Source organism: Vigna angularis, chromosome 1, assembly GCF_016808095.1.
Source record: "Vigna angularis cultivar LongXiaoDou No.4 chromosome 1, ASM1680809v1, whole genome shotgun sequence".
In the NCBI taxonomy this organism is placed as follows: domain Eukaryota; kingdom Viridiplantae; phylum Streptophyta; class Magnoliopsida; order Fabales; family Fabaceae; genus Vigna; species Vigna angularis.
Window position 1 is genome coordinate 27071141 of NC_068970.1, and position 25164 is coordinate 27096304.

Below are 25164 nucleotides of genomic sequence, written 5' to 3' on the forward strand. Positions count from 1 at the left end.
GGTTAAATTCTTTTCCAGAGGGAAGTTTCACAGAGTGGGAAGCAATGGTAACCAAGTTTCTAAATAAATACTTCCCACAATCAAAGGTGAACAAAGGCAAGCAAGAGATTTCTTCATTCAGGCAGGGCATGGAAGAATCACTGGGTCATGCATGGGATAGATACAAAAGCTTGCTACGAAAAACACCCACGCATGGATTCAAAGAAGAGGAAGTAGTCCTAACCTTCCTTGGAGGTCTTGGTTCACAAACCAAGATGATGATTGATGCCTCAGCAGGAGGAAACATTAAATGGAAAACTCCAGAGGAAGCAACAGAAATTATTGAAAATATGGCTACTAGTGACAACGAACTTAACACTGAAGGAGGATATCTTAGTCAGAAGGAGTTGTTACAATCAAATGATGCTTTGCTTATTCACAATAGAATTATATCTCAACAGTTGGAAGAAGTAATTATGAAGCTTTCTCAAATACCACAAGAAATACAACAGGTCTCAATGGTTCAAGGGCAACAACAAAGTTGGCAAATGCAATCTACTCCATCTGAGAAGACAACAAAACTAGACGAGACTTTCCAAAGATTCTTGAAGACGAATGCATCTTATTGTCAGAATGTGGATGCTGCATTTAAAAATATGGAGATCTATTTTGAGCGAATAGTTGACAAGATGAAACATGATAATCTCAGAAAGGAGTGTAAAATTGTTGTGACCAGAAGCGGTAAAGTGTTAGAGGAGAGAAAAAATGAAAAAGAGGAGAAAGAGAATGAGAATGAGAGTGAAAAAGAAACATGTGAGTGGAAAGAAAGGGTTGAGAGAGAGAAAAAGAAAAAAGAAGAAGATAAGAGGAGAGAAAAAAAAGAGAGAGAAGAGAGAGAGGAGAGACAAAAAGAAAAAGAGGGTGAAAGGCAACTTCCTTATCCAAAGAGTTATTCAAGGAAGGAGAAAGAAAAGCAGTTGGAAAGATTCATGGAGTTGTTTAAGAAGCTGGAGATCACTATACCATTCTCTGAAGCATTGCAGCAGATGCCAGCATATGCAAAGTTTTTGAAGGAACTTCTTACAAAGAAAAACAAGTACATTGAAAAGGAAACTATCAATGTACAGGGTAATTGCAGTGCAATCATACAGAAAATACCTCCTAAACTTAAAGATCCAGGAAGCTTCATTATTCCATGCACCATAGGAGATTTGAAAGTTGGAAGAGCATTGATTGATTTAGGAGCTAGCATTAATTTAATGCCGCTATCCATGTGCAGAACAATTCAAGGTTTGGAAATCAAACCGACCAGAATGGTTCTTCAACTGCAGACAGGTCTCTTAAATATCCATATGGAGTGGTTGAAGATATTCTAGTGAAGGTTGATAAGTTTGTATTTCCAGTGGATTTTATTGTGATGGAGATGGAAGGAAATAGTGATGTTCCTCTTATTCTTGGGAGACCTTTTATGAAGACTGCTAGAGTTTTAATTGATGTAGAGAATGGTAAGCTTAAATTGAGAGTTGATGATGAAGAAGTCACTTTTGACGTATCCAAGGCCATGACATATCCAAATGATGACAAAGCATGTTTTCAATTTGATGAACTTGATGAAGTTTGTATGGTGCAAGAAAGGATGGTGCGAAATATTTCTCCATTAGAGAAAACTCTCATTAATGCTTGTGAAGATTTAGATGAAGAAGAAGAGAAATTAATTGATGAATGTCTTATGGACTTGGAAACATTGAAAAAGAGTCCAGTGGAGGATCCAATCTTTGAAATAATTGATAAGGAAGAAGAAGTCAAAGCTAAGACGCCAGAATTGAAAAGATTGCCATCACATCTGAAATATGTTTTTCTAAAAGAAGATGGAACAAAGCCAGTCATCATCAATAACTCTTTATCTCTACAAGAAGAAGAGCAGTTGATAGAAATTTTGAAAGCCAACAAAGAAGCAATTGGGTGGTCAATATCAGATCTTAAAGGTATTAGCCCAACGTATTGCATGCACAAGATTTTTATGGAAGAAGATTATAAACCAAGTGCTCAACCACAGAGAAGGTTAAATCCTGTTATGAAGGAAGTGGTTAGAAAAGAAGTGTTGAAACTGCTAGAAGCTGGTATCATCTATCCAATCTCTGATAGTGAATGGGTGAGTCCAGTACAGGTGGTTCCAAAGAAAGGTGGGATGACAGTAATTCATAATGATAAAAATGAACTCATTCCTACTCGTACAGTTACTGGCTGGCGTATGTGCATTGATTACAGGAAGTTGAATAAAGCTACTAGAAAGGATCATTTTCCTCTTCCTTTCATGGACCAGATGTTAGAAAGATTATCAGGTCAAGCTTTTTATTGTTTTCTAGATGGATATTCTGGATACAATCAAATCGTGGTAGATCCAAAAGACCAAGAGAAGACGACCTTTACTTGTCCTTTTGGTATCTTTGCATATAGAAAGATGCCATTTGGATTATGTAATGCTCCAGCCACATTTCAAAGGTGTATGCAGGCAATTTTTGCAGATCTCTTAGAAAAATGTATTGAAGTGTTCATGGATGATTTCTCAGTTTTTGGAAATTCTTTCCAAAGATGTTTGGCTAATTTGAACACCGTTCTCCAAAGATGTGTTCAGACAAATCTTGTTCTTAATTGGGAGAAATGTCATTTCATGGTAACTGAAGGAATTGTGTTGGGGCATAAAATCTCTGCTAAAGGAATTGAGGTAGATAAAGCTAAAGTAGAAGTCATTGAGAAACTGCCTCCGCCAACAAATGTAAGGGGGATAAGGAGTTTTCTCGGTCATGCTGGGTTTTATAGAAGATTCATCAAAGATTTCTCAAAAATTGCTAAACCATTGAGTAATCTTTTGATGAAGGATGCTCCTTTTGTGATGAATGAAGACTGTTTGAAAGCTTTTGACACATTGAAGAATAAATTAGTGTCGGCTCCAGTAATTGTAGCGCCAGATTGGAATCAAAATTTTGAATTAATGTGTGATGCAAGTGACTATGCAATAGGAGTTGTTCTTGGCCAGCGAAAAGAACAAAAGTTTCATCCAATTTACTATGCTAGCAAGGTTCTGAATGATGCTCAACTGAATTATGCTACCACAGAAAAAGAATTCCTGGCTATTGTGTATGCTTTAGAGAAATTTCGACCTTATCTTATTGGATCTAAGGTGATTGTCTATACAGATCATGCAGCTATCAAATATTTGTTGGCAAAGCTAGATTCTAAGCCACGTCTGATTAGATGGGTACTACTGTTGCAAGAATTTGATGTAGAAATTCGTGATAAGAAAGGAAGTGAGAACTTGATTGCGGATCATTTGTCACGGTTAGTCAACAATGAGGTCACTAGCAAGGAATCCGAAATCTGGGAATCTTTTTCAGATGAAACACTCATGTATATTCAGCAGAGGCCCTGGTTTGCTGATATGGCTAATTTCAAAGCTGCAAGGGTCATGCCAGAAGATTTAACTTGGCAACAAAGAAAAAAAATTTTGCATGATGCCAAGCAGTTTGTTTGGGATGATCCTTATTTGTTCAAGATTGGAGCAGATAATCTTCTGAGGAGATGTGTGACAGATGAAGAAGCAGAAGGAATTCTCTGGCATTGTCATGATTCACCTTATGGAGGACATTTTAATGGAGAAAGAACAGCAGCAAAAGTCCTTCAATCAGGATTTTATTGGCCAACTTTATTTAGAGATGCCCATAATCATGCCAGAAATTGTGATAAATGTCAAAGAGCAGGGACGATCACTAAACGTCATGAGATGCCATTACAAGGCATTTTAGAGGTTGAGATTTTTGATTGCTGGGGTATTGACTTTGTTGGACCCTTTCCTCCATCTTTCAATAATGAATATATTCTGGTAGCAGTGGATTATGTGAGTAAATGGGTGGAAGCATTAGCTTGTCCTAAAAATGATGCTAGCACAGTAATTAAATTCTTGAAGAAGCAGATATTCTCACGTTTTGGCACTCCAAGAGTGTTGATTAGTGATGGAGGATCTCATTTTTGCAATTATCAGCTAGAAAAAGTACTCAAACACTATGGAGTGAAACATAAGGTAGTTGCACATTATCATCCACAAACCAATGGACAAGCTGAGGTGTCTAACAGGGAGATAAAAAGGATCCTGGAAAAAACAGTGACTTCATCAAGAAAGGATTGGTCTCTCAAATTGGATGATGCTCTTTGGGCTTATAGGACAACAATGAAGACGTCTATGGGATTATCACCATTTCAATTAGTCTATGGGAAAGCATGTCATTTGCCAGTAGAATTGGAGCATAGAGCGTTATGGGCTTTAAAATTCTTGAATTTTGATCCTCATGAAACTCAATGCACACGCAAAAGGCAGATTTTGGAGCTTGAAGAAATGCGATTACATGCATATGATTCATCCAAGGCTTACAAAGACAAGATCAAATTTTATCATGACAGGAAGTTGGTGAATAGAGTTTTTAATCCAGGACAACAGGTACTATTGTTCAATTCAAGATTGAAGATATTTCCTGGGAAGCTGAAGTCAAAATGGTCAGGACCATTTGTGATAAAAGAAGTGCATCCGCATGGAGCAATTGAAATATTTAATCCAACTGCTGATGATCCACAGAAAAGTTGGGTGGTGAATGGTCAACGTCTCAAGCCCTATCTAGGGGGGGAGGTGCAACAATTGTCCACAATGATGTTGTTGGTTGATCCTTGAAAGTTTGGGTCAGGCTCGTGACGTTAAACAAGCGCTTACTAGGAGGCAACCCAGTGTTCTGAACTTATTTACTTTTGTTTTAGATTAAGGTTGATGTACTCTATTAGAAACCTGGTTTGTTATGATGGTTTGCTATTGACTGTGATTGTGTGATAAGTAATGCTTGATGATGATTATTGATTGATTGATGTTGAGAAAGATGTGCACATAAAATGCTTATACAGGTGATTCACAATCTTTGTGAACAAATGCAGGATATTATGATTGTGATTGTGAGATTAAGCAGGATGTGTATGTCAAATGTGAATGAGCTTATATGTGAGGTTTTAAGCTCCAGAGTTTTTATTGATTGAATGCTATTACTTTGGAAACATGAATGATTTTGCCCAGGTTTTCTATGATTGAATCAATTGCTTGTTTTACATCATATGATCAAGGCCGTTTGTTGGAACCCTTTTTATTGGCCAAATTCATAAAGTTAGCCCATTAAAAGAGAACACTTTGTGTTCTATCCTTTGAACCCTTAGCCTTGAACATAAATTGAAAATCCTTGTTAAAAAGCTTTACCTTGAGTTGAGTAGAAAATCTTGTGTGGTATTGTTAAATGTTCAAGTTTGGGGTTGTTGGGAAAGCATGAAAAAGGAAAAGCATTGAGCTAAGAGCTAAGAATTAAGAATATGAAAAAAGAAAAGAAAAGAAAAAGCAAAGCTCAATGCAAAAGAGAGTTGGGAAAAATAAGAATAATTGTGTTGTTATGATTCTCTTAACTCAAGAATTTTGTGATCCAGAAAAACCAATTTTCTTGTTAGCCTAGCCACGTTATAAGCCATTGAAAAGTCCTTGTGATGATGCATGCTTGTTAATGTTTTTGATTGTGGTTAAATGAAAGGCAAAGTTGATTCATGTGATATTGTGATAGTGGAGTGAATGAGTGATTACCTCTTATACACTTGAGTGTGAGTGAAACACTTTACCTGGTGAGGAAGTATTCCATGAGCACATGAACATCCATGCTTAATTGATTGATCATTCATGAAAAATAGCATTTGTTGGATATTAAATAACTTTGTGAACACTAAAGCATTTGCACATCTTGATTGAAATCTTGGTCATAAGTTTGATTGAAGTTTTTACTTATCTTGAAAAGAAGATTTTTGAATGAGTGAACCATCATATGAATTGGTAGAAGATTGAGTTACATCTTGTTTGCTTGAGGACAAGCAAAGTTCTAAGTTTGGGGTTGTGATAACAGTTGAAAAACTGTTATTTTTATGCTTGAAATTGATATTAAAAGCAACCTTTAACCCTTAGAAACTAGCTTGAAAACATGCTTTTGTTCATATTTTCATAAATAAGAGAGCTGGACAGGTTTATGCTTGATTTCAGTGTTTTTGTGTAGGTTTTAAGGTGAATTTGGTGAAAGAAGTGAAGAAGGAGAGAGATGGAATCAGAAAAGACATCAAAAAGTGCAAAAGGAGAAGCCGCAACTGCCGCTGAGCGGCACTCAGGAGCTCACGGGGGATCCGTTGAGGGGCAAAATGGCCGCTGAGGGGAAGAACCGAGCTCGCGCACTTACCGCTGAGCGGTAGTTTACCGCTGAGCGGCACACTTATGGGCTTGGGCCTAAATTTTCTGTAATTTTAGAATAGTATATAAGCTTTAGGACGTCCTAGGGTTTGTATCTTTGGCAAAAACGAAGCAAACACTCTCTCTTCCACCCCTTTGAAGGAGGATCTTGGATGCTCAGGCTACCTCTTCACCTTTCTAGGGTTTTATCTTTCATTCTTTCATTATTATTCATCTAGTTTCACCATGAATATGGTGAACTAAACCTTGTATTGTTGTTGGGGAATCAATGTAGTCTTGTGAAACTCTCATATATGGAATTTGTTTTTACATCTTATATTTAAGACCTATGCTTTCTTTCATCATTAGTTAGGGTTTTTCCTCTTTGCTCAATGCTTGCTTTGTTTAACTCATTCAATGCATGATTATTGATTTTGTCGATACGAGAACGTACGGGGAAGTCTAGATCCGGGGAATTTCTCCCAATAGTATATTGGTTGCCGTTAAGCTCCTGCACTAAAAGAACTAATTATTAGGAATGCTAGGAATCGTATGAACTCGTAATTAGGGATATGCCTTCTTGCAAGGTAATTTAGAGAGTGGCATTAACAATGATGAAAAGAATGTTGAATTCCTAAAGTATATGAGAATGGATAAGATGAAATTGATAACCCCAACAACATACTCATCCATATATTCCATTGAAGTGTTTGTATTTTGTTTTAGCCATTGATCAAATTCATGCATACATGTTTATTTTCTGTTTTGCATATTAAACTCCACTTATTCCGTTCTTAAGTCTTAAATAATCAACGAATCACATAACTAAACTAGGCCGTGAGTCCTTTAGGAGAACGATACTTGGTCTTACCGAGTTTATTACTTGAAACGATTCGGTCATACTTGCCGATTGTTAAACAAGTTTGTGGCGCCGTATTTCGGTGTTCATAAATTTGTCATCAGAAACCCCTATTTTCCCAGATCTTACATGTCCCACATGAGACATGGTGGCTACATGACAAACTCTTAAGAAAGAGTTATCTTACAAGGGTAGTGGAAATGTGTCATTTTCTAAGTGGAGAACTTTTGCTAAAGTGACTTTCCACATGACAAGCTCTTAGTTGAGAGTTTTCTTACAAAGGTAGTGACCATGCGTCATTTTCCTAATGGGAAACTTTTGTTAAAGTGACAAACATGACACTTTAGAATGAAGATTTTTTCTACAAGGTAGAGTGCCACATGTCAAGCTCTCCATCACCAAGATAGGATTTTTAGGGTTTGGTACACGAAAATTTTAGGGTTTTGGTCTACTTTGAAGACACCTTCATCTATAAAGAGAGGCGTCTTCCCCTTGTAAACCCAATTTGAGATTAGTAATGAAATGCTGCCAAAATATTGAGTCATTTTATTAGTCTCTAAAGTCAAGGCTAAAGCACCCCATGTAGTCTCCTTTAGCTACCTTCCTTTAGAGTTGATCTAACTTCTCTAAGAGCACATCAAAACACCACCCCATTACCATTAAAACACCAAAGACCGTGAGCTTTACCCCTTATCCTCTATAGCTTCTGCACCTTCATCATCACCATAACACCTCTTCAAGCTTTGGCTCAACCTACCTTAGGAAAAGTGATATTAGGACAATAAGAAAAATACTAGTCTTCGGATACCAGAATGGGCCTAAAGTACTATAAAAAGCACTCACAGGACTTGATCACTTGAAGCTATAGACTTAAGGAAAATCTGATGTAAAAGAGGAGGAATTTGAAAACTCCAACACAATTTTTTAAATACTATAATAATTTCTCTGATAGCTTAAATCTTGACTTCCGTATTCACCCTTTTTACACAAAATAGTCTCCTATCTTATCAATAATTTTGTTGTTATAAAAGTTACATTTAATTGAAGTTCACTTTGTAAGAATTCTTTGGGTGATATTTGCATTTCAGTACTGATTCGTTGTATACTTGTTATAAAAGTTACATTTCATTGAAGTTCACTTTGTGAGAATTCTTATTTGCATTTCAACACTGCCCGTTGCATTTCAATAATATTTTTTTGCTAAATTTCAAAATACTACTACCATGCTACTTTTTAATTGTCAATTGTTTTCAATAAAATTGTATTCTTTTTATATGTGTGTTTTCAATTAAATTTCAGGAGGACGTAATACTTTTGTCCAAATTATATAGTTATTTCTTATTTTATTATGGATTGAAAATTGCCTAAACATTAAACTAAGAGAAAGAAAATAATAAGTAACCTTTTAAAATTGTTTTAAAAATAAAATAAATTCAAACGACAATTATGGGGAGGATGAGAGTAATTACATGATTTAACTGCATATTTAAAGTTACTTAAATGTTGAAAGTGGCTTAAAACCCAACATTAAATGCATTTTCATAGTAGGTACTTATGAAACAAAAAAATGTTGGATAGTTTCACCGTACCATCTCCAAGCCCAGCCGGTGCGTCATGCACCCTGACTTGCACAACGCCAACGGAAAACAAACAAACAACCAAACGCAACAACCACGATAACTCGCCAAAATATCACGATACTCACCTTACTGACTTCAAACTCCTTTAAGATCAAACCGTTACCAACGTCATACAAAAACATAAAATTAAACATACCAAACCAAATATCACAAAACCAACCGTTAGACGACCGTTCCCGACTCAACTCACTCCCCCTTCAGACCAAACCCAACCAAAATAAATGTCCTAGACACTGATCCCACTTGGACAACCTCGGCTTTTTTCAAACTTGTTCTATATTGTCTTTAACAAAATTTAAAATTACTATCCTTAATATTTTATACCTACATTTTCCCTCAAAAGAGAAGACCGTTCATCGTTAACTGTGCCTCGATTTCTCTTCTCACTCTGCAACATTACCCCCATTCCCATCTCCTCTTCTCTGTCTATCTACACTCAGACAACGACGTCGTCTTTGTCATGCTTAGAAAAACTCTTCCCAGTTCCAATCTTAAAAACTAAATAAAAATCAATAATTAAATCTCACACTCATGGTTGCCGGCAAGGTAAGGGTAGCAATGGGGTTCCAGAAGTCACCGGCGCCGGCCACGCACACCCCTCCGCCTCAGAAGAAGCAGCCTCCTCCATCGCCGTCTACAGCGAAGTCCTCGTCCCACAAGTCCCCGTTCTCTCGCTCCTTCGGCGCGTACTTCCCGCGCTCCTCCGCTCAGGTGCAGCCGCGACCGCCGGATGTTGCGGAGCTACTCCGTCTAGTGGAGGAGCTCCGGGAGAGCGAGTCGCTGCTGAAGACGGAGCTCCTGGAGCACAAGCTGCTGAAGGAGTCCATCGCCATTGTTCCCGTTCTGGAGAGCGAGATCAGCGCGAGGGAAACTGAAATCGAAAGGAGTAGAAGAAGAGCTGAGGAAACGGAAGTGGAGAACGAGAAGTTGAAGAAGGAGTTGCAGGAGCTGAAGGTTCGAGTGGAAGAAGAGAGGAGAGAGAGCGAGAGGAAACTAAAGGCGCTGGAAGATGAGATAGTGGAGATGAAGAAAACGATGTCGTATAGTGGATGTAGCAGTAGCAGTAGCAGAGCAGAGACATTAGAAAGTCACGTGCACGAGCACGAGAACGAAGCTTCGCAAAGGTTGGTGGAGGTTTCGGTGAGGTCGAATGTCATGAAAAGCTTGAAGAAAACGGCGTCGGATCTCGGAAGCGGGATTTTCAAAAGAGAGGCTGGGGAAACGGAAAGGCCACATCACTCACGATGTAACTCGGAGGAACTCGCCGATTGCTCTGACTCGGTTCTCTCCGGTTCCGTGAGGTCACGCGCGCCTCGTGTTCCGAACCCGCCACCGAGACCTTCGTTTTCTTCTCCTTCATCACCGTCCAGCGGTTCCTCCAACAAAGGCGAAACCGAACAAGTCATTCAGCCACCGCCACCGCCTCCGCCGCCTCCTCCTCCACCGATTAAGGCTGCGCCTCCTCCACCGATTAAGGCTGCGCCTCCTCCACCTCCGCCTCCACCAAGGAAACCTACATCTAAGGTAGCCCCTCCGCCACCTCCGCCGCCTCCTCCGGCGAAGGCGGGGAAGTTGGCTCCGGCGAAGGTAAGAAGAGTGCCGGAGGTGGTGGAGTTTTACCACTCGTTGATGCGGAGGGACTCACATTCGAGGCGGGACTCGGGGTCCGCCGGTGCCGCGGAGGTACCGGCGACGGCGAATGCTCGCGATATGATCGGCGAGATCGAGAACCGCTCCACTCACTTGTTGGCTGTAAGTGCACGTGAATTTGGCGATGTAATTACCGGTTTGCCACTGGCATTTATTGTGTCACTGTCTGCTGACATGTGTAGTCGCTTTTATTGCTTTGTTTTGAATTGGATTTCTTCGTAGATAAGACAGTAATCTGATTCGAATTTGGTTGGCCATAGTCGTAAATATGCTCTAAAATTATGGCATTTTGTTGAATTCCTAGTCAAAGAAAAAGGAAAATATTCTCCAATTACTGAAACCCTAATCCCTAGTTGTCAATTAAGTAAAAAAATTTACTTCATTTCATTAGAGCTTAGTAATATTAAACTACTAATTGTTAATAAAAGTTTTTTCTTTTAACCAAAGTTCTGATACTGTCTGATCTCAGGTCAATAATATCTTTTGTTTTTACAGATAAAAACAGATGTAGAAACTCAAGGAGACTTTATTAGATACTTGATCAAAGAAGTGGAGAGCGCAGCATTCACGGATATTGAAGATGTAGTGCCTTTTGTCAAATGGCTTGACGACGAACTCTCCTATTTGGTATTTTTACTTTTTAGTGTTGTGTTCCTTCTTCCATGATACTTGCAAGAAAATATATTTTATATCGTTTATGATTTGTCTGGTTTTGTTTGTTGTTTCAGGTGGATGAAAGGGCAGTGCTGAAACACTTCGATTGGCCAGAGCAGAAGGCTGATGCTTTGCGTGAAGCTGCGTTTGGGTATTGTGACCTGAAGAAGTTGGTATCTGAGGCTTCGTCTTTCCGCGATGATCCTCGGCAGCTGTGTGGTCCAGCTCTTAAAAAGATGCAGACTCTCTTAGAAAAGTGTGTTGATTTGTTTTAAATTATTAGTATTTCTACTTATTCAAGGTGAATTAAATGCTCATGTGAACATCTCTAATGTCATTTATTTTAAATGATTATGACAGATTAGAACATGGGATTTACAATATCTCAAGAATGGGAGAATCCGCAACGAAAAGATACAAAGTCTTCCAAATACCCGTGGATTGGATGCTTGACAGTGGTTATGTGAGCCAGGTAATTTCCGTGCAAGTTATATTAGAAAAATTCCACATTATGCTTGATAGTAACTTCAGTTGTAGGTTTAATATAATACAAATGGGTCAGTATATAGCGATAGCACATGACGATGGGCAAGAGTTGTGTTGGCCCATAGTCCTCATTGAATAAAAATGGTGGATGTGTTGTCTGCATAGGCTCCTCCATTAATAAAATTTAATGTTAGGTGACTAAAATTTTTGTGTTGGATTGACCCCTCAATATTATCTGTAATTTTTCTTTTAAAGAATTATCCTTCGTAAGTTTACCACATAGCATGTAGACAAAGTAGCTAGCTGATAGCGAAATGTCAATGCAGACGTTATCTTCGCTGATAGGGCTTCGTCGACCTCAACTTTTTTGTGCTAATCTTCACTAACACTAGCACATGGAAACCCCTGATCCCCACATGTTTGTCTTCTTCATTTTAGGGAAATTCTCTTTGCCAATAGGAACTTGGAAGGGTCCTGCAATCTGCTTTAAATAATTATTTGAAGAACGAAACAGATAAATAAAATGTCGTTTGCATGTGCATCTTGCATTCCGGAATGAATAACATTGCAACGTAGTAGATTTCTGTACTAACTTTCTTACTACAAAGTGAGAAGAATAGCTCCCTTCATTTATTGTAACCTACAATGTTAAATTGTGGCAGATCAAGCTGGCATCTGTAAAATTGGCCATGAAGTATATGAAGAGAGTCTCTGCTGAACTTGAGACAGTTGGTGGTGGGCCTGAAGAAGAAGAGCTTATTGTCCAAGGAGTTAGATTTGCATTCCGAGTTCATCAGGTAATTTTATTTTCAACAATGGTACAAAATTGACGCCTGTTAGCTAAAGGGCCAATTGGTATAATGAACTGTTACGTGTGGCAGTTCGCTGGAGGCTTTGATGTGGATACAATGAGAGCATTTCAAGAGTTGAGAGACAAAGCGAGGTCATGCCACATTCAGTGCCACGGCCAGCAACAGAAATTCTTTTGCAGGTCTGCAACATGCTAATGCTGGAGCAAACTCAGCTTCAGAGAATTAGTTCCTCTTCACTTTTTTCTGTATTTTGTGAATAGAATGATGGCAAATAGTATTTAGCCATCATTAAAGTAGGAACGCATTCTTAATTCATGATTTATCCATTCATTACTGGGAAACCGCAAATCTCTGATCATAAAAGAGTTGCTGAATCAAATCATTAAAAAATTCGCTATCTAACCGAATCCTGTAATTTAATATTTGTTCCATTCACTTGACTGCTTTTTCTTATATTGCAAATAAGTAAACACATTTCTTCGTATTTTGCAACATTTTTCATAGTATTCATTCATATTAACTGATTTTTCTTTTAATGCAAATAAATTTTGGTACCATATTTATGTCATTTCCATTGGTGTTAATTGTTGCGAAATTGTTGATATTTATGTCATTTCTATTGGCCAAAAGGGTTGTGGACCTTAGAAAAAGGCACTTGATAATATTAATATTGTTACTATGGTAATATTAATAATATTTTGGTAGAAAGGGTAAACATATCAGCAATTTTTTTAAAATGAAAGTTTCGATCACATACTCGACTATTTTTGTTTTTCTTTTCGTATTTGTGTATTCTACAATTTCTCATAATCAACGAATTAGCAATCATTGGGAAGAGAAAACCTGACCATAAGAGGTAAACAATTGTATATGTACGATAGTATATACAGTCATTATAACAATACATCTTTGTTCAATTTAATAGGTAGAAATGAAATCGAGGAGTTTTTCAACTCTTATATCTTAAAGAATGTGTATAGTACATAAGACAATACCTTAGAAAGTCAGAGGATCAAAGTTTAGAAACTTTTACCTCTACATTTAGTAAAAACGAGAAATCAAATGGTACATTTATCCCCAGAATGGGAATTTTTTTTTTAAAAATATAACATATACTGTATTTCTAATATTTAAAATTGGTGAAAAAGAAAATTCTCGACCTCTATATTCTACATAGTTTATAAAATTCGTAAGAAACAAGTTACAGAAACCAACTACTGATCAAAGATCCAAAAACATTGAGCGCATAAAGCCATATTTATTTGCTATATTTTAGAAATATTTTTAGAAACTACCCTTAAACACTATTTAATTGACAATCTACTTCATCCTTACAAGACAATAGTGTAAGGTAATGATGAAAACAAGATGGGAGGTTCAATTGTGTTTTACAAATTTGTTGTAATTTTTTCAAATTTTGACTTATAGTACTTGTTCACGTGATAGTTTTAAGTTTGACAAATGAACTATAAGACTTTTTCAAACATAGAATTCAAAAATTTCTTCAATATTAAGTTAGAGCATATGTTATAACATAAGGAATGGAAGAAATCACTCAAGATGTTTTTATATTGGTTGTTCTGATAATATAGATTACATTCAATTCTCAATTAGTTGATTGAGTTTTACTAAGAAAATTAATTCATTAGTGTATATTTATGTCCACATTTATGATTTAAATTCAAATTTTTATGCAATTCGTGTGTTTAAATGGTTGATTTAAAGAGGATTTGTGACAATTGAAGTTATCGAGTTTAGAAATTAAAAGGATTTAAAAAGTTATTTTTAGATGCATAAATTACTTTTGGATAGACTAATGTTTGTTGATGCAGTTAAAGTTAAAGATTGATTCATTTAAAGCGAGAAACTAAATTGTCAATGTTGCAAAACAAGACAAAAAATTAGTTTATTCAAGAAAGGAATACACAAGGAGTTGAGTGCACCCCTGATTGTTCATTTATACACTCCTTTTTTCTAAACTGGGCTAAACAATTAGCCTTTTCTCCTACACTCTTGACTTTTACAACTACACCCTTTTTTTAGCAATGAGCCATACAAGTAGCATTTACTACCACATCCCCTCGTTTCCCTATTTTCATCCCTCCTAGCACTCCTATGTCAGATTGTCTAAGATAGTGCCACGTGACAATCTATCACTAACAAGGATAACCAATCATATACTACATCTCTCTAATCCTTCACATACCACTTCGTGCAATGATTGATTATCTTAGCTAGTCGTTGTTGTTTTGACCGTTGTGCATTCATTAAATGCATAATTGATTACCTTAATTAGATAATCGATTATCATGCGAGAAAAGACTAACAACGAATTATTGGAGGTGTCCTTGAGTGAAGTCTTTATAAAGATGTTTTAGTCTCTCATTCTAACACACAACTGCTTGTTTTAAACTGACTAAAGTGTGACCTAGAGTTTTTGTAACTCTTGTGCTTTGGCTTTGAGAACTTGGTTTTGGCAAGAGCGAAAACTTTCACTAGGAGTGTGATTGAGTGTTGTTGTTGTTACTGGGTGAAGTCTACCATCCTTTTTGAAGATTCAACGGAAGTGTTCATCCTTCGTGAAACATTCAGAGGATGTGTTCATCCCTTGTGGTTTTCAGGTGTAGTGAGTTTCATCTCTTGTGGTAAGAAAAGAGGTGTTTCTAAACCCTTAAACTTGTTTTTCTGTGTGATGTAACAATTTATTGGTTTTGTGATAGTGAAAAGTTAATCTTTGTTTGGGATTAGCAACTGGACGTAGGATCCTTGTGATCTGAATCAGTATAAAATCATCTGTACAACTTTCTCTCTTCTTTTACTCTTTATTATTGTTTAATTTATTCACTAAGTAAGATAAAATTGAGGAAAAAGTTATAAAAGACGCACATTTGTGAAAGGAAACCAATTCACCCATTCTTAATTTATTTGTTCACGCTAATCATTCTGTTACATCGCTTTGATAGATGTGGAAATGAAGTTTCTGTCTAGATTTTTTCCTCCATGTAAATATATCAGTGTTAAGGCAACAATTGCAACCTTTTCTCAAGGTATGAATGAACACTTCTGTGAAGCTTGGGAAAGATACAAGGCCTTACTAAAGAAATGTCCCAACCATGGATTTAATGTAATAGCTCAACTCAACATGTTCTATAGTAGATTAAGGCCACAAACCAGAATGTTGTTGGATGCATCAGCAGGAGGTACCATGATGATGAAGAGTGTTGTGGAAACTACAACTATCTTTGAATCACTAACAACTAGTGATCATCAAGCATAATATGATAGAAATCAACCTTCCAAGAGAACAATACTAGAGTTGGGAACACAAGATGACATATTGGCATAGAACAAACTCATTTATCAGTAAATGGAAGAGTTAAAGAAACAAATGGCAAAACTGCAGCTCGATCTGAAAACTCACGACTTAGAGTGACAACTAATGAAATGTGATTTCTATGAAGGTGAACACCAGAATGGCCGTTGTTCTACTCTTGAATATGCACGAGAAGAAGAGTTACACTACATGAATGATAGTAGAAGGCTAAACAACTACTCCAACAACTAGAGATCAAATCAAATTCAAAATTAAAATCAAAGTTGGAGGTAAGATGATGGTTTAACCAACAAGCAAACTTCACAAACAAATTATCAAGGACAACAACTTCTACAACAAGATATAGTCTCAAAGAATACCCTACACTCCTTCTTGACTACTAGTTTGCGCTTAAAACATAAGAAATACCCTACACTATTGATTGAACTCTCCACTCGAACCATTTGAAGTAATTACAATCTACCCCACTTAGATTGTGACTCTGTTGTTGAAAAAAACCATAGCACAATATTTATTATTACCTAATAATTACAAAAACAAAATATAATCAACCAAAATTCTATAAATCTAATCTTGTAGGTGCGACAATCCCAAAATTGATTTCCAACATTCTTGGAAGTTTTGACTGTCCTCAAAATTATTTCATCTCCATATTTTCAAAAGAGGGTTACATCATGTGCCCTATTACCACCACCACTACCATGAGAAGAAAAGAAGACTGACTTCAAGTCTTTTTTAAACATTGTGTCACTACTTTTCAACATGACAAGTCATAACACTTAGTTAAAAATAATATAATGGAAAGATCAACAAAATTGAGTAAAAAAATATTTAAAAAATTAATATTTGACCCAAATATAAAAATTAAATACTAATTAAATTGATTGAAAAATAATTTTTTATTTGAATTCAAAAAATAATTATTAAAATAATAAAATTGGAAAAATATTCTATATGCAAATTCCATTATTAATATTTTAGATGATAGTATAAATATTTTTATTTAATTTTTAGTTTAATTATCTACAAATCTGTGGATCAACTAGCCAAATTGATTAGATATATCATTACGTATCCAAAATAATGATCTGAAAATTGAATAAGTTACAATATTTTTGAATTAAAGCATTAAAAGTGTGTAAGAAAATTCTGACTCTAAACTTGTGGATGACTGAAAGTTAAGACACTAAAAGTTTAAAAGAAAATTAAAGACTACAATTTTAATCAAGTAAAAAGGTGACTGATTTTGTAAAATACAGTAATGCACGTTTCAATTATGTAAAAAAATTAAAGCCATAATCAATATCTTCTTAACTTTATTACATGGTCCCAATTTTTGTTTTTATTTGAAATGGTCTTATTTTTTTTTTTTTTTACGTTTAATGTAGTCGTAAATATCGTAATTTGTGTTCAATTTAGTCCTTTTTGCAAACGTCGTTTAAATAGTTAACGACCAAATGAGTGACATGTCATTTAACTGCGGGAGTGGACAGTTTGAGGCGTAGTGAGGTGGATGTGGCCAATGAGGTCTTCCCATGTGTCAGCCCCTTATCCACTCAAAATTAGGGTTTTAGATTGGGGAAAGGGATTTCATGCGCCTCTTCTCTCTTCTTCCTTGCGGTGCAAATTAGGGATGAATTTACAGGTATGTGAAGAAGCTTGGTGGTGTTGTGGCTGGCGAGATGGTGGAAAGGTTGATGACGGTGATCCTTGCGGCTTCACATGGGGCGATTGAACGGAGAAGACGAAGATGTTTTGATGCGCGATGTTGATACTTCTCTCGTGGTTGCAATTATGTGTGCAGGTTTTGAACTGGTTTCGCGAAGGAGATTGTGACTCTACAATTTTAGGGTTCGCATGATGGTAGCGGCACTAAGGTCTTGCGGTGTGATGGCGGCGGCGACTTGAGGCATTGGTGGCAAGGTAGACGTTGCTTGTGCTGTGGAAGTGACTTATTGCGGTTGTTGTTGGGTCGCGTTTTTGGGTTCCTCTCTACAGGTGCGTGTTGATGGTGGTGAGGTAGTGTCGCGGCGGTGCTCCACAATGAAGGGAGAGTGGTGGCGTATTTAGGCTTCATGAAAGTAGGTCGGGTGGGGTTTGATGGTGGTGAGATGTTGTCCACATCAACAGTTAAATGACATGTTATTAACTGATTGCAGAGCTAGACATTTGGTCGTTAACTATTTAAACGACGTTTGAAAAAAATGACTAAATGAAACACAAATTACAATTTTTAGGACTACATTAAATGTAAAAAAAATTAAAACCATTTCAAATAAAGTTGACAAAAATTGAGACGAGTGATGTTAAGCCTAAATATTTTGAAGTAAATTACCTTTTTAAAAGTACTTCTTTAAATCAGACTAGGTATAAATTTGTAAATAGTAATTTAATAATTTAATATAAAGTACTTCTTTAAATTAGACTAGGTATAAATTTGTAAATAGTAATTTAATAATTTAATATATAATAAACTAATTGGCAGAGAGAGTTAAACCAGAAAGAAAAAGGTAAACTTTGGGAATCCGGTCAGCGGTGATTCGCCCGAATCGGTCATCAATATTGATTTGATTCCATTTATCGCTGAGTTTGTGAAAGAAATGACCGAATGCTGTTATTCACTTCTAAATCTTCCATTTTCATCGTTTCCCATCACTGATTTGGGCTCAAACTCTTTTCCTCAACGTTTCTGCAAAACTCTTTCTTTCTCACATCGCTCATCAAAGTTTTTACTTTCTGCAATTTCCCGAACTATGGAAGTGGTTGAAGGGAGTGAAGGTAGCAGAGGGTCATCCTCTCCAATGAAGCTCTTGTTCGTGGAGATGGGTGTCGGCTACGACCAACATGGGTGTTGTATTCTCTTCCTTTTTTTTTCTTTGTATTTTTGGTCTTTTTTTCTTTGGTTTTTGCTGACATGGCGATGAACCCAACAGACAGGACATAACAGTAGCAGCAATGAGAGCGTGCAAGGATGCAATTTCTTCTAATTCAATCCCCGCTTTCCGCAGAGGTATATGTGCGTGTGTGTATATAATCTTATTGGGTTTTACACTGTTCAACTTCTTAGTGTTATTGTTGTGAGTTATTCTATCGTAAGACACATTAGCCGTGTTAGTTAATCGGAAACATGAGTGGGAATATAATTTATCTTTTTGGTCTAACATAAGGGTTTTTTGTTACCCAATGCATTGAACATTTGATTACGTTAATCGATGGGGGTGGTGCCTTGCTTCTTATGAAAGAATAAGGTAGTTAGTTAAAGTGTAATGTAATGGTTGGATTTTTTGATGCTAGGAACTTTTGTTTTGTTAGAAATTGAAGCAAATGAAAATTGGAGCTTCAATGGTAGTCTGTCCACCTGTATTATTAACTACTGAACTTGATCTTATTGCGAATTGACGCAAGTCCATGTTCTTGCTGAATGGTTTGATTTAGAGTCACGTGATTGAAAATCACTTTGTTGGAAGATGCAAGGTTCACTTTGGTGATCGCTGTCCCTTGAAAGAAATTAGTGTATAGTTTTGGTTGGGAGATATTCTTGGTGTACATACAGTAAATATGAAGCAAATCAAAATAAGAGCTTGAATGATAGAAAATATGCTTAAGGCCCCTAAATGTACATTTCTTCAACCTATTAGCTCTTTTTGTCACAAATCGTTGAGACTAATTTGACTGATTAATTACAGCATTCAGGAACTAATATGACAATTAAATGCCTATTTAGGGAAACTTTTGAAATTTTCATGGCTCAAGGATTAATACGATCAATTCTCTCTGTTTTAGGGACTGATTTGACTATTTACTCTTCTAGAGTTTTATTGAATAGACTGAACAGGGTCAAACAAAAATGAAATTGAAATAATTTCCTTTTGTTCATTATGGTAAAACCATTTCTTATTAGTAATAAAGTAGATGTATCATGAATATCTTATATTTCATGATTATGTGTCTTGTTACAGTTGCAACACATCCTAGTCGAGTCATCTTCATTCCTTTCATTTGATGTTGTACTACTTTCTAATTGCCAAATTTCTGTCTTGAGATTGAATATCCTTTTTTCCCATTATAAATGGCCTTATGATATGTTTTTGTTTTTCAGCATGTTGCTTGCAAATGTCTTTACAAATATTTATTTTCCTAGTGGCTATTAGTTAAACATGTAATTTATTGCCCTGTATGGTAAAGTATGAAGAAATAGTAGAATCACTGACATGATATTTTTCCATGGTCAGGAAAGTGAAAGGAATCAGTTAGGGAATGTATAGCAAACTGACATTTAGAAAGATAACTTGTTTTATGGCATCTGAGTACAGATCTCTCTTTTTCCTTGTTTTATGAAATTGAAATAATTTCCTTTTGTTCATTATGGTAAAACCATTTCTTATTAGTAATAAAGTAGATGTATCATGAATATCTTATATTTCATGATTATGTGTCTTGTTACAGTTGCAACACATCCTAGTCGAGTCATCTTCATTCCTTTCATTTGATGTTGTACTACTTTCTAATTGCCAAATTTCTGTCTTGAGATTGAATATCCTTTTTTCCCATTATAAATGGCCTTATGATATGTTTTTGTTTTTCAGCATGTTGCTTGCAAATGTCTTTACAAATATTTATTTTCCTAGTGGCTATTAGTTAAACATGTAATTTATTGCCCTGTATGGTAAAGTATGAAGAAATAGTAGAATCACTGACATGATATTTTTCCATGGTCAGGAAAGTGAAAGGAATCAGTTAGGGAATGTATAGCAAACTGACATTTAGAAAGATAACTTGTTTTATGGCATCTGAGTACAGATCTCTCTTTTTCCTTGTTTTCCTTACTATCCCTTCGTTCTGTGGTAATAAACTAATTTCAGTAATTTTAAACTGTCCTCTTTATGTGTTTGTAAGGTACTAATTAATTGCCATGTGTTCTGGATGGAGAGTTTAGATTTTATCATAAGTAAATTATATCTATTACAAGTAATAAACTAATTTCAGTAATTTTAAACTGTCCTCTTTATGTGTTTGTAAGGTACTAATTAATTGCCATGTATTGTGGATGGAGATTTTAGATTTTATCCTAAAAACACTTATTACAAGTAAATTATATTTATTCAATAGTATATTCTTATTTAGTTTAACATTATTATGTTGGTATTAGGGATCTTTTATCTATAACTAGTTCATTAGGATAGGATCTATTTGTAATGCTTAGTGTTTCGTTCGATCGAGGTAAACGGTCCAACTTCAAGTTGTCCAAGGGGCCAAAAGTTGTCTTCAACTCCAAGTCTTCTCGTAACCATTTGTCTAAGCTGTTCAAAAGGTACATAGAGAAGGTATTTCGAAACCAAAGTCAGCTTAACATTGCAGTTCAAATATTAATGGTACACTAATAAATGCAGATCATCTACTCATTATCTCATATTTATAGATTTTGAAGTAGACCTTTAATTAACAATAGCCGACCCAATTGTGGGTATTTACACTTTACGTTACAATCGTCCGGTCCATAGCTAACTGGACGGTTATATTGTGCACTTAGAATTCATTCTTCTCGTGAGAAATTTATAGTGAGCTTGACTTGATTTCCATCCCACTAATTCTAGATAGTTTCGGAAAATATCGTACAATAAGATGTTTCCTATGACCAAAAATCTCCAATTATTTCTAACTTTTATGATTTTTCTGTATGGTTGTTCATTGTCTAATGATTTCTAATTGAGACAAGTTTGATTTAGGTTCCATTCCTGGTGTGAGTTTTGACCAGATGAAATTGCATATCAAGCTAGGGGTTCCTCATTCCCTCCAGAAATCTTTGGATGTGGAGAAAGTTAAATCAGTTTTTCCCTAGTAAGTACCCAGAACAGTGAAAAATCAGTGCCTTGTTTTGTTACTTTTTCATATTGTTCTATTTAAGTGATGACATGACTATCAATATGAAATCACATATCATCTTTTTCTTGTAAAATTAGCTGTCGTTATTTCAATCTTTCACTGTACTCTGGTTATTGGATATTAAACTTCACATTTCTATCAGAAACCTAAGTTATTCTTATCTCTCTGTTTGTATTACGTGTTAAAGTTTATATATTTTGCTTGAAACCCAGAACAAAAACATGATTTTGGTGTTCGTAGATCCTAATGAACTTGTATTGACCTATGCTTTCATAATTTTGGTGTTCGTAGATCCTAATGAACATGTATTAACCTATGCTTTCGCTCATTTCTTTGGGTAGTTGATAATGTATTGTGTTTATTTACTCAGTTTGTGTTGTTTTGTTTTTAAATTTGCAGTGGAGAAATTTTGAATGTTGAAGTTGTGGATGGTGGTTTGATATGCTCAAGTGGGGTGCTTGTAGAGGAAATGGGTGACAAGAATGATGATTGTTATATTGTGAATGCTGCTGTTTATGTGGGTTATTAACTTTCAGGCTTTGCAGAGCTTCGTTCGGTTTATCATGATATTCAACTCTTGATTTGAACCATTCATGGCTATATAATAACATGAAAAATTTTACATTTCTTCTATATTTTGACGTGGCATTGAGAGGTATCATGTGAGCACTATACTGTACTACTTTTATTGCATAACTAAATAGAAATGTTTTTTTTAAGATGCAATTAATCATCGAAAGTTAAGCATTCAGCATTTTTTTTATGTTTATAACATTTTATTGGACATCTGTTGCAGAATTAAGTAGGGGCAATTTTCGAATTTCAATAGAATTGATTTTCTTAGTATTATATTAGATAAAATATGTTTTCCCTCAAATTTGAATTTGTTATTAATGAAAAATTGTAAGAACTGATAGTGAAGTTTATAACCTTTGATTTGGTAATACGTTGCAAGAAGATAGATTGTAGTTATTTCTATTTTACATTTGTTTATTTTAAAAGCCAATTCAAATTACTCATGACATTAAAAAAATGTTATATTTTAATATTTTTAAATAGGTCATATTGTATGGAACGTAATGTACAAAGTTAAAGAAACTGAGTTTGAACATTTTTTTGATATTATTTGGAGGATTTTATGAAGTTTTGTACTTTACAATTTGTAATTGTTATTTTTTAAACTTTAAATCCTTTTATAATTGGGTTTTGGAACTTATTTTCGTTAACGTTTCATTACACTATATTTTGTTTTAAATAGATAGAGATGAACACGTCATTGAGAATTGTGAAGTGATTTTTGAAGTTTAATTGTTTTAAAATAAACTTATGCGTGTTGCATTTTTATATATACGTGGCGTAGCTTTATGACGACGTGGCACAAGTAGAACGAAATTCTTCTAAGCTAGGTAGAAAGATATATTACACATGCCTTCTTATAATTTAAGGGTACTAATTTAATATATTTAAAATTTGAAAATATATATAGATACGACTTTATTATACAGGTAATCCTATAAAGAAGAAAAGAGAAATAAAAGAGACATAAATTTAACTTGATTTATATACAAATATTTACATTCATGATTATACTAGAAAATATATTTATATTTTAGTTTATCTCTCAAATTTTATAAAAATTGTTTATATAACTAAATAAAAACAACATGCATATAATACTAATATATATATGGGGTTTGTTAACGCGTAGACGTCTGTTTTTCAGTTGGTACGTTTTAGCAATGTGTATCGGATTTTAGTAGACAAAAATATCTTTTTATATATCATGGATTCTAAGTTTTTAATGTTAAGAGTATTTTAATAATTTTCATTCTCAAAACTTAAAAAAAAATAAAATCTCAAACCCTTACTCACCTCTCTCATTCCTCTCACTCCTTTCTCTTTCATCTCTCTCACTCCAACCTTTTCTCTGTCATCTCTACTGTAGCTCCAACTGAAAAAAATGAGAAACATTTGCCTTTAAACAATTTGCCTTTGTAAAAAGTTGAGTCATTGACATATTCACCTTCACGCAAAGGTTCATTCAAGATCTCTTCAATTTCACCATCTTCACTAACCTCTCTAATTTCATCATATTCATATGTTGAATCATCATCTCTAAAAAAACCCTCCAGGCCAATTACCAATTCTTTTAGATGTCATTATGCTTGTGAAAATTAGATAAAATTATATACGACAAAAATTATAAAATGAAAACTCATTATAAAGTCATTTTTTGTAAGAAATTGTTTAACAACGAGTGTTTCTGATTTTTTCCAGGCCAATTACCAATTCCTTTGATGTCATTATGCTTGTGAAAATTAGATAAGACAAAAATTATAAAATAAAAACTCATTATAAAATCATTTTTTGTAAGAAATTGTTTAACATCGAGTATTTCTGATTTTTTCCAGGTCAATTACCAATTCTTTTATGCTTGTGAAAATTGAATAAAATTAGATAAGACAAAAATTATAAGATGAAAACTCATTATAAAATCATTTTTTTGTAAGATAGTTTAACGACAAGTGTTTTTGATTTTTTTCAATTGGGGCTACAGTAGTGATGACAGAGAAAAGATTGGAGTGAGAAAGATGAAAGAGAAAGGGTTGAGAGGAATTTTTTATTTTTTCAATTGGAGCTAGAGTAGGGATGACAGAGAAAAGATTGGAGTGAGAAAGATGAAAGAGAAAAGGTTGAGAGGAATGAGAGAGGTAAGTAAGGGTTTGGGATTTCTTTTCTTTTTTTTAGTTTTGAGAATGAAAATTATTAAAATACCCTTAACCTTAAAACTTAGAATCCATGATATATAAGGTATTTTTGTCTACTAAAATCCGGTACACATTGCTAAAACGTATCAACTGAAAAACAGGCGTACGCACGTTAGCAAACCCCTATATATATATATATATATATATATATATATATATATATATATATATATATATATATATATATATATATATATATATATATATATATATATATACCTTTTTTATTATTGAAATATTCTTTTTAAATATATATTAACATTATATTAATTAAATAGTAAAAAATTATATATAAAACTAATCTCTTTTATGTTAAATAAAAAATTCTTTATTTACAATAGAAAAATATAATAGAAAAATATAAATTAAATCTAAAATACAAATAAAAAATAATAATAAATTAACTAAAATAAAATAACAATAATATGTCTAAAAATATTAAAATTGTACATGTACATTTCATTTCTTGTTATAACTAATATAATTTAAGTAATATTTAAATCTGACAACTATCTAAAAATATATTTAAATTTTAAAATAGTAAATATTTTTATTTTAAAAATGTATATAATATTTTAGGACTTTTACTGGATAGAAAAATTTATCCGTATATTTTTTATCATCCTGTCGATTTATATAAATATATTGAAAAATTATAAGTATATAAATTAAGAAATTAGGTGGACTGAATTCCTATTTATTATAAACTATTAATTAACACACTTTGTTATTTATTAGTGTTAATATTCAAAAGTTTATTAACTAAAAACATCACACGTTCAACGTCAAATCACTAAATAATAAACATGGTGA

At 34.4% G+C, this 25164-nt stretch overlaps 2 protein-coding genes and 1 non-coding gene across 3 annotated transcripts; 2 read left to right on the top strand and 1 right to left on the bottom strand.

Annotated features, from left to right (window-relative positions):
* The first annotated feature begins 8974 nt into the window (after positions 1 to 8974).
* On the top strand, positions 8975 to 12768 carry LOC108323750 (protein CHUP1, chloroplastic). Its single transcript, XM_017556468.2, has 6 exons — positions 8975 to 10516; positions 10910 to 11041; positions 11143 to 11324; positions 11429 to 11540; positions 12217 to 12351; positions 12436 to 12768. Exons 1-6 carry the CDS (start codon positions 9296 to 9298, stop codon positions 12559 to 12561), a joined length of 1908 nt encoding a protein of 635 aa, XP_017411957.1. The 5' UTR covers positions 8975 to 9295; the 3' UTR covers positions 12562 to 12768.
* Positions 12769 to 15379: 2611 nt separating this feature from the next.
* Positions 15380 to 15486, bottom strand: LOC128195141 (small nucleolar RNA R71). Its single transcript, XR_008246713.1, has one exon. It is a non-coding gene; the product is annotated as a small nucleolar RNA R71 (small nucleolar RNA).
* Positions 15487 to 18190: 2704 nt separating this feature from the next.
* LOC108324558 (uncharacterized) lies at positions 18191 to 22216 on the top strand. The gene is made up of 4 exons (XM_017557501.2): positions 18191 to 18548; positions 18634 to 18710; positions 21427 to 21538; positions 21983 to 22216. The coding sequence occupies exons 1-4, from the start codon at positions 18301 to 18303 to the stop codon at positions 22110 to 22112; spliced, it is 567 nt and encodes a 188-aa protein (XP_017412990.1). The 5' UTR covers positions 18191 to 18300; the 3' UTR covers positions 22113 to 22216.
* Positions 22217 to 25164: the final 2948 nt, after the last annotated feature.

Bases quoted from the DNA above. Each gene is read 5' to 3' on its own strand.
- LOC108323750 (XM_017556468.2), top strand. From the start codon at position 9,296: ATGGTTGCCGGCAAGGTAAGGGTAGCAATGGGGTTCCAGAAGTCACCG. The intron at 11,325-11,428 runs GTGTGTTGATTT...TGATTATGACAG, and splicing joins ATGCAGACTCTCTTAGAAAA to ATTAGAACATGGGATTTACA. The intron at 12,352-12,435 runs GTAATTTTATTT...TACGTGTGGCAG, and splicing joins TTGCATTCCGAGTTCATCAG to TTCGCTGGAGGCTTTGATGT.
- LOC108324558 (XM_017557501.2), top strand. From the start codon at position 18,301: ATGACCGAATGCTGTTATTCACTTCTAAATCTTCCATTTTCATCGTTT. The intron at 18,549-18,633 runs GTGTTGTATTCT...TGAACCCAACAG, and splicing joins GTCGGCTACGACCAACATGG to ACAGGACATAACAGTAGCAG. The intron at 18,711-21,426 runs GTATATGTGCGT...AGTTTGATTTAG, and splicing joins AATCCCCGCTTTCCGCAGAG to GTTCCATTCCTGGTGTGAGT.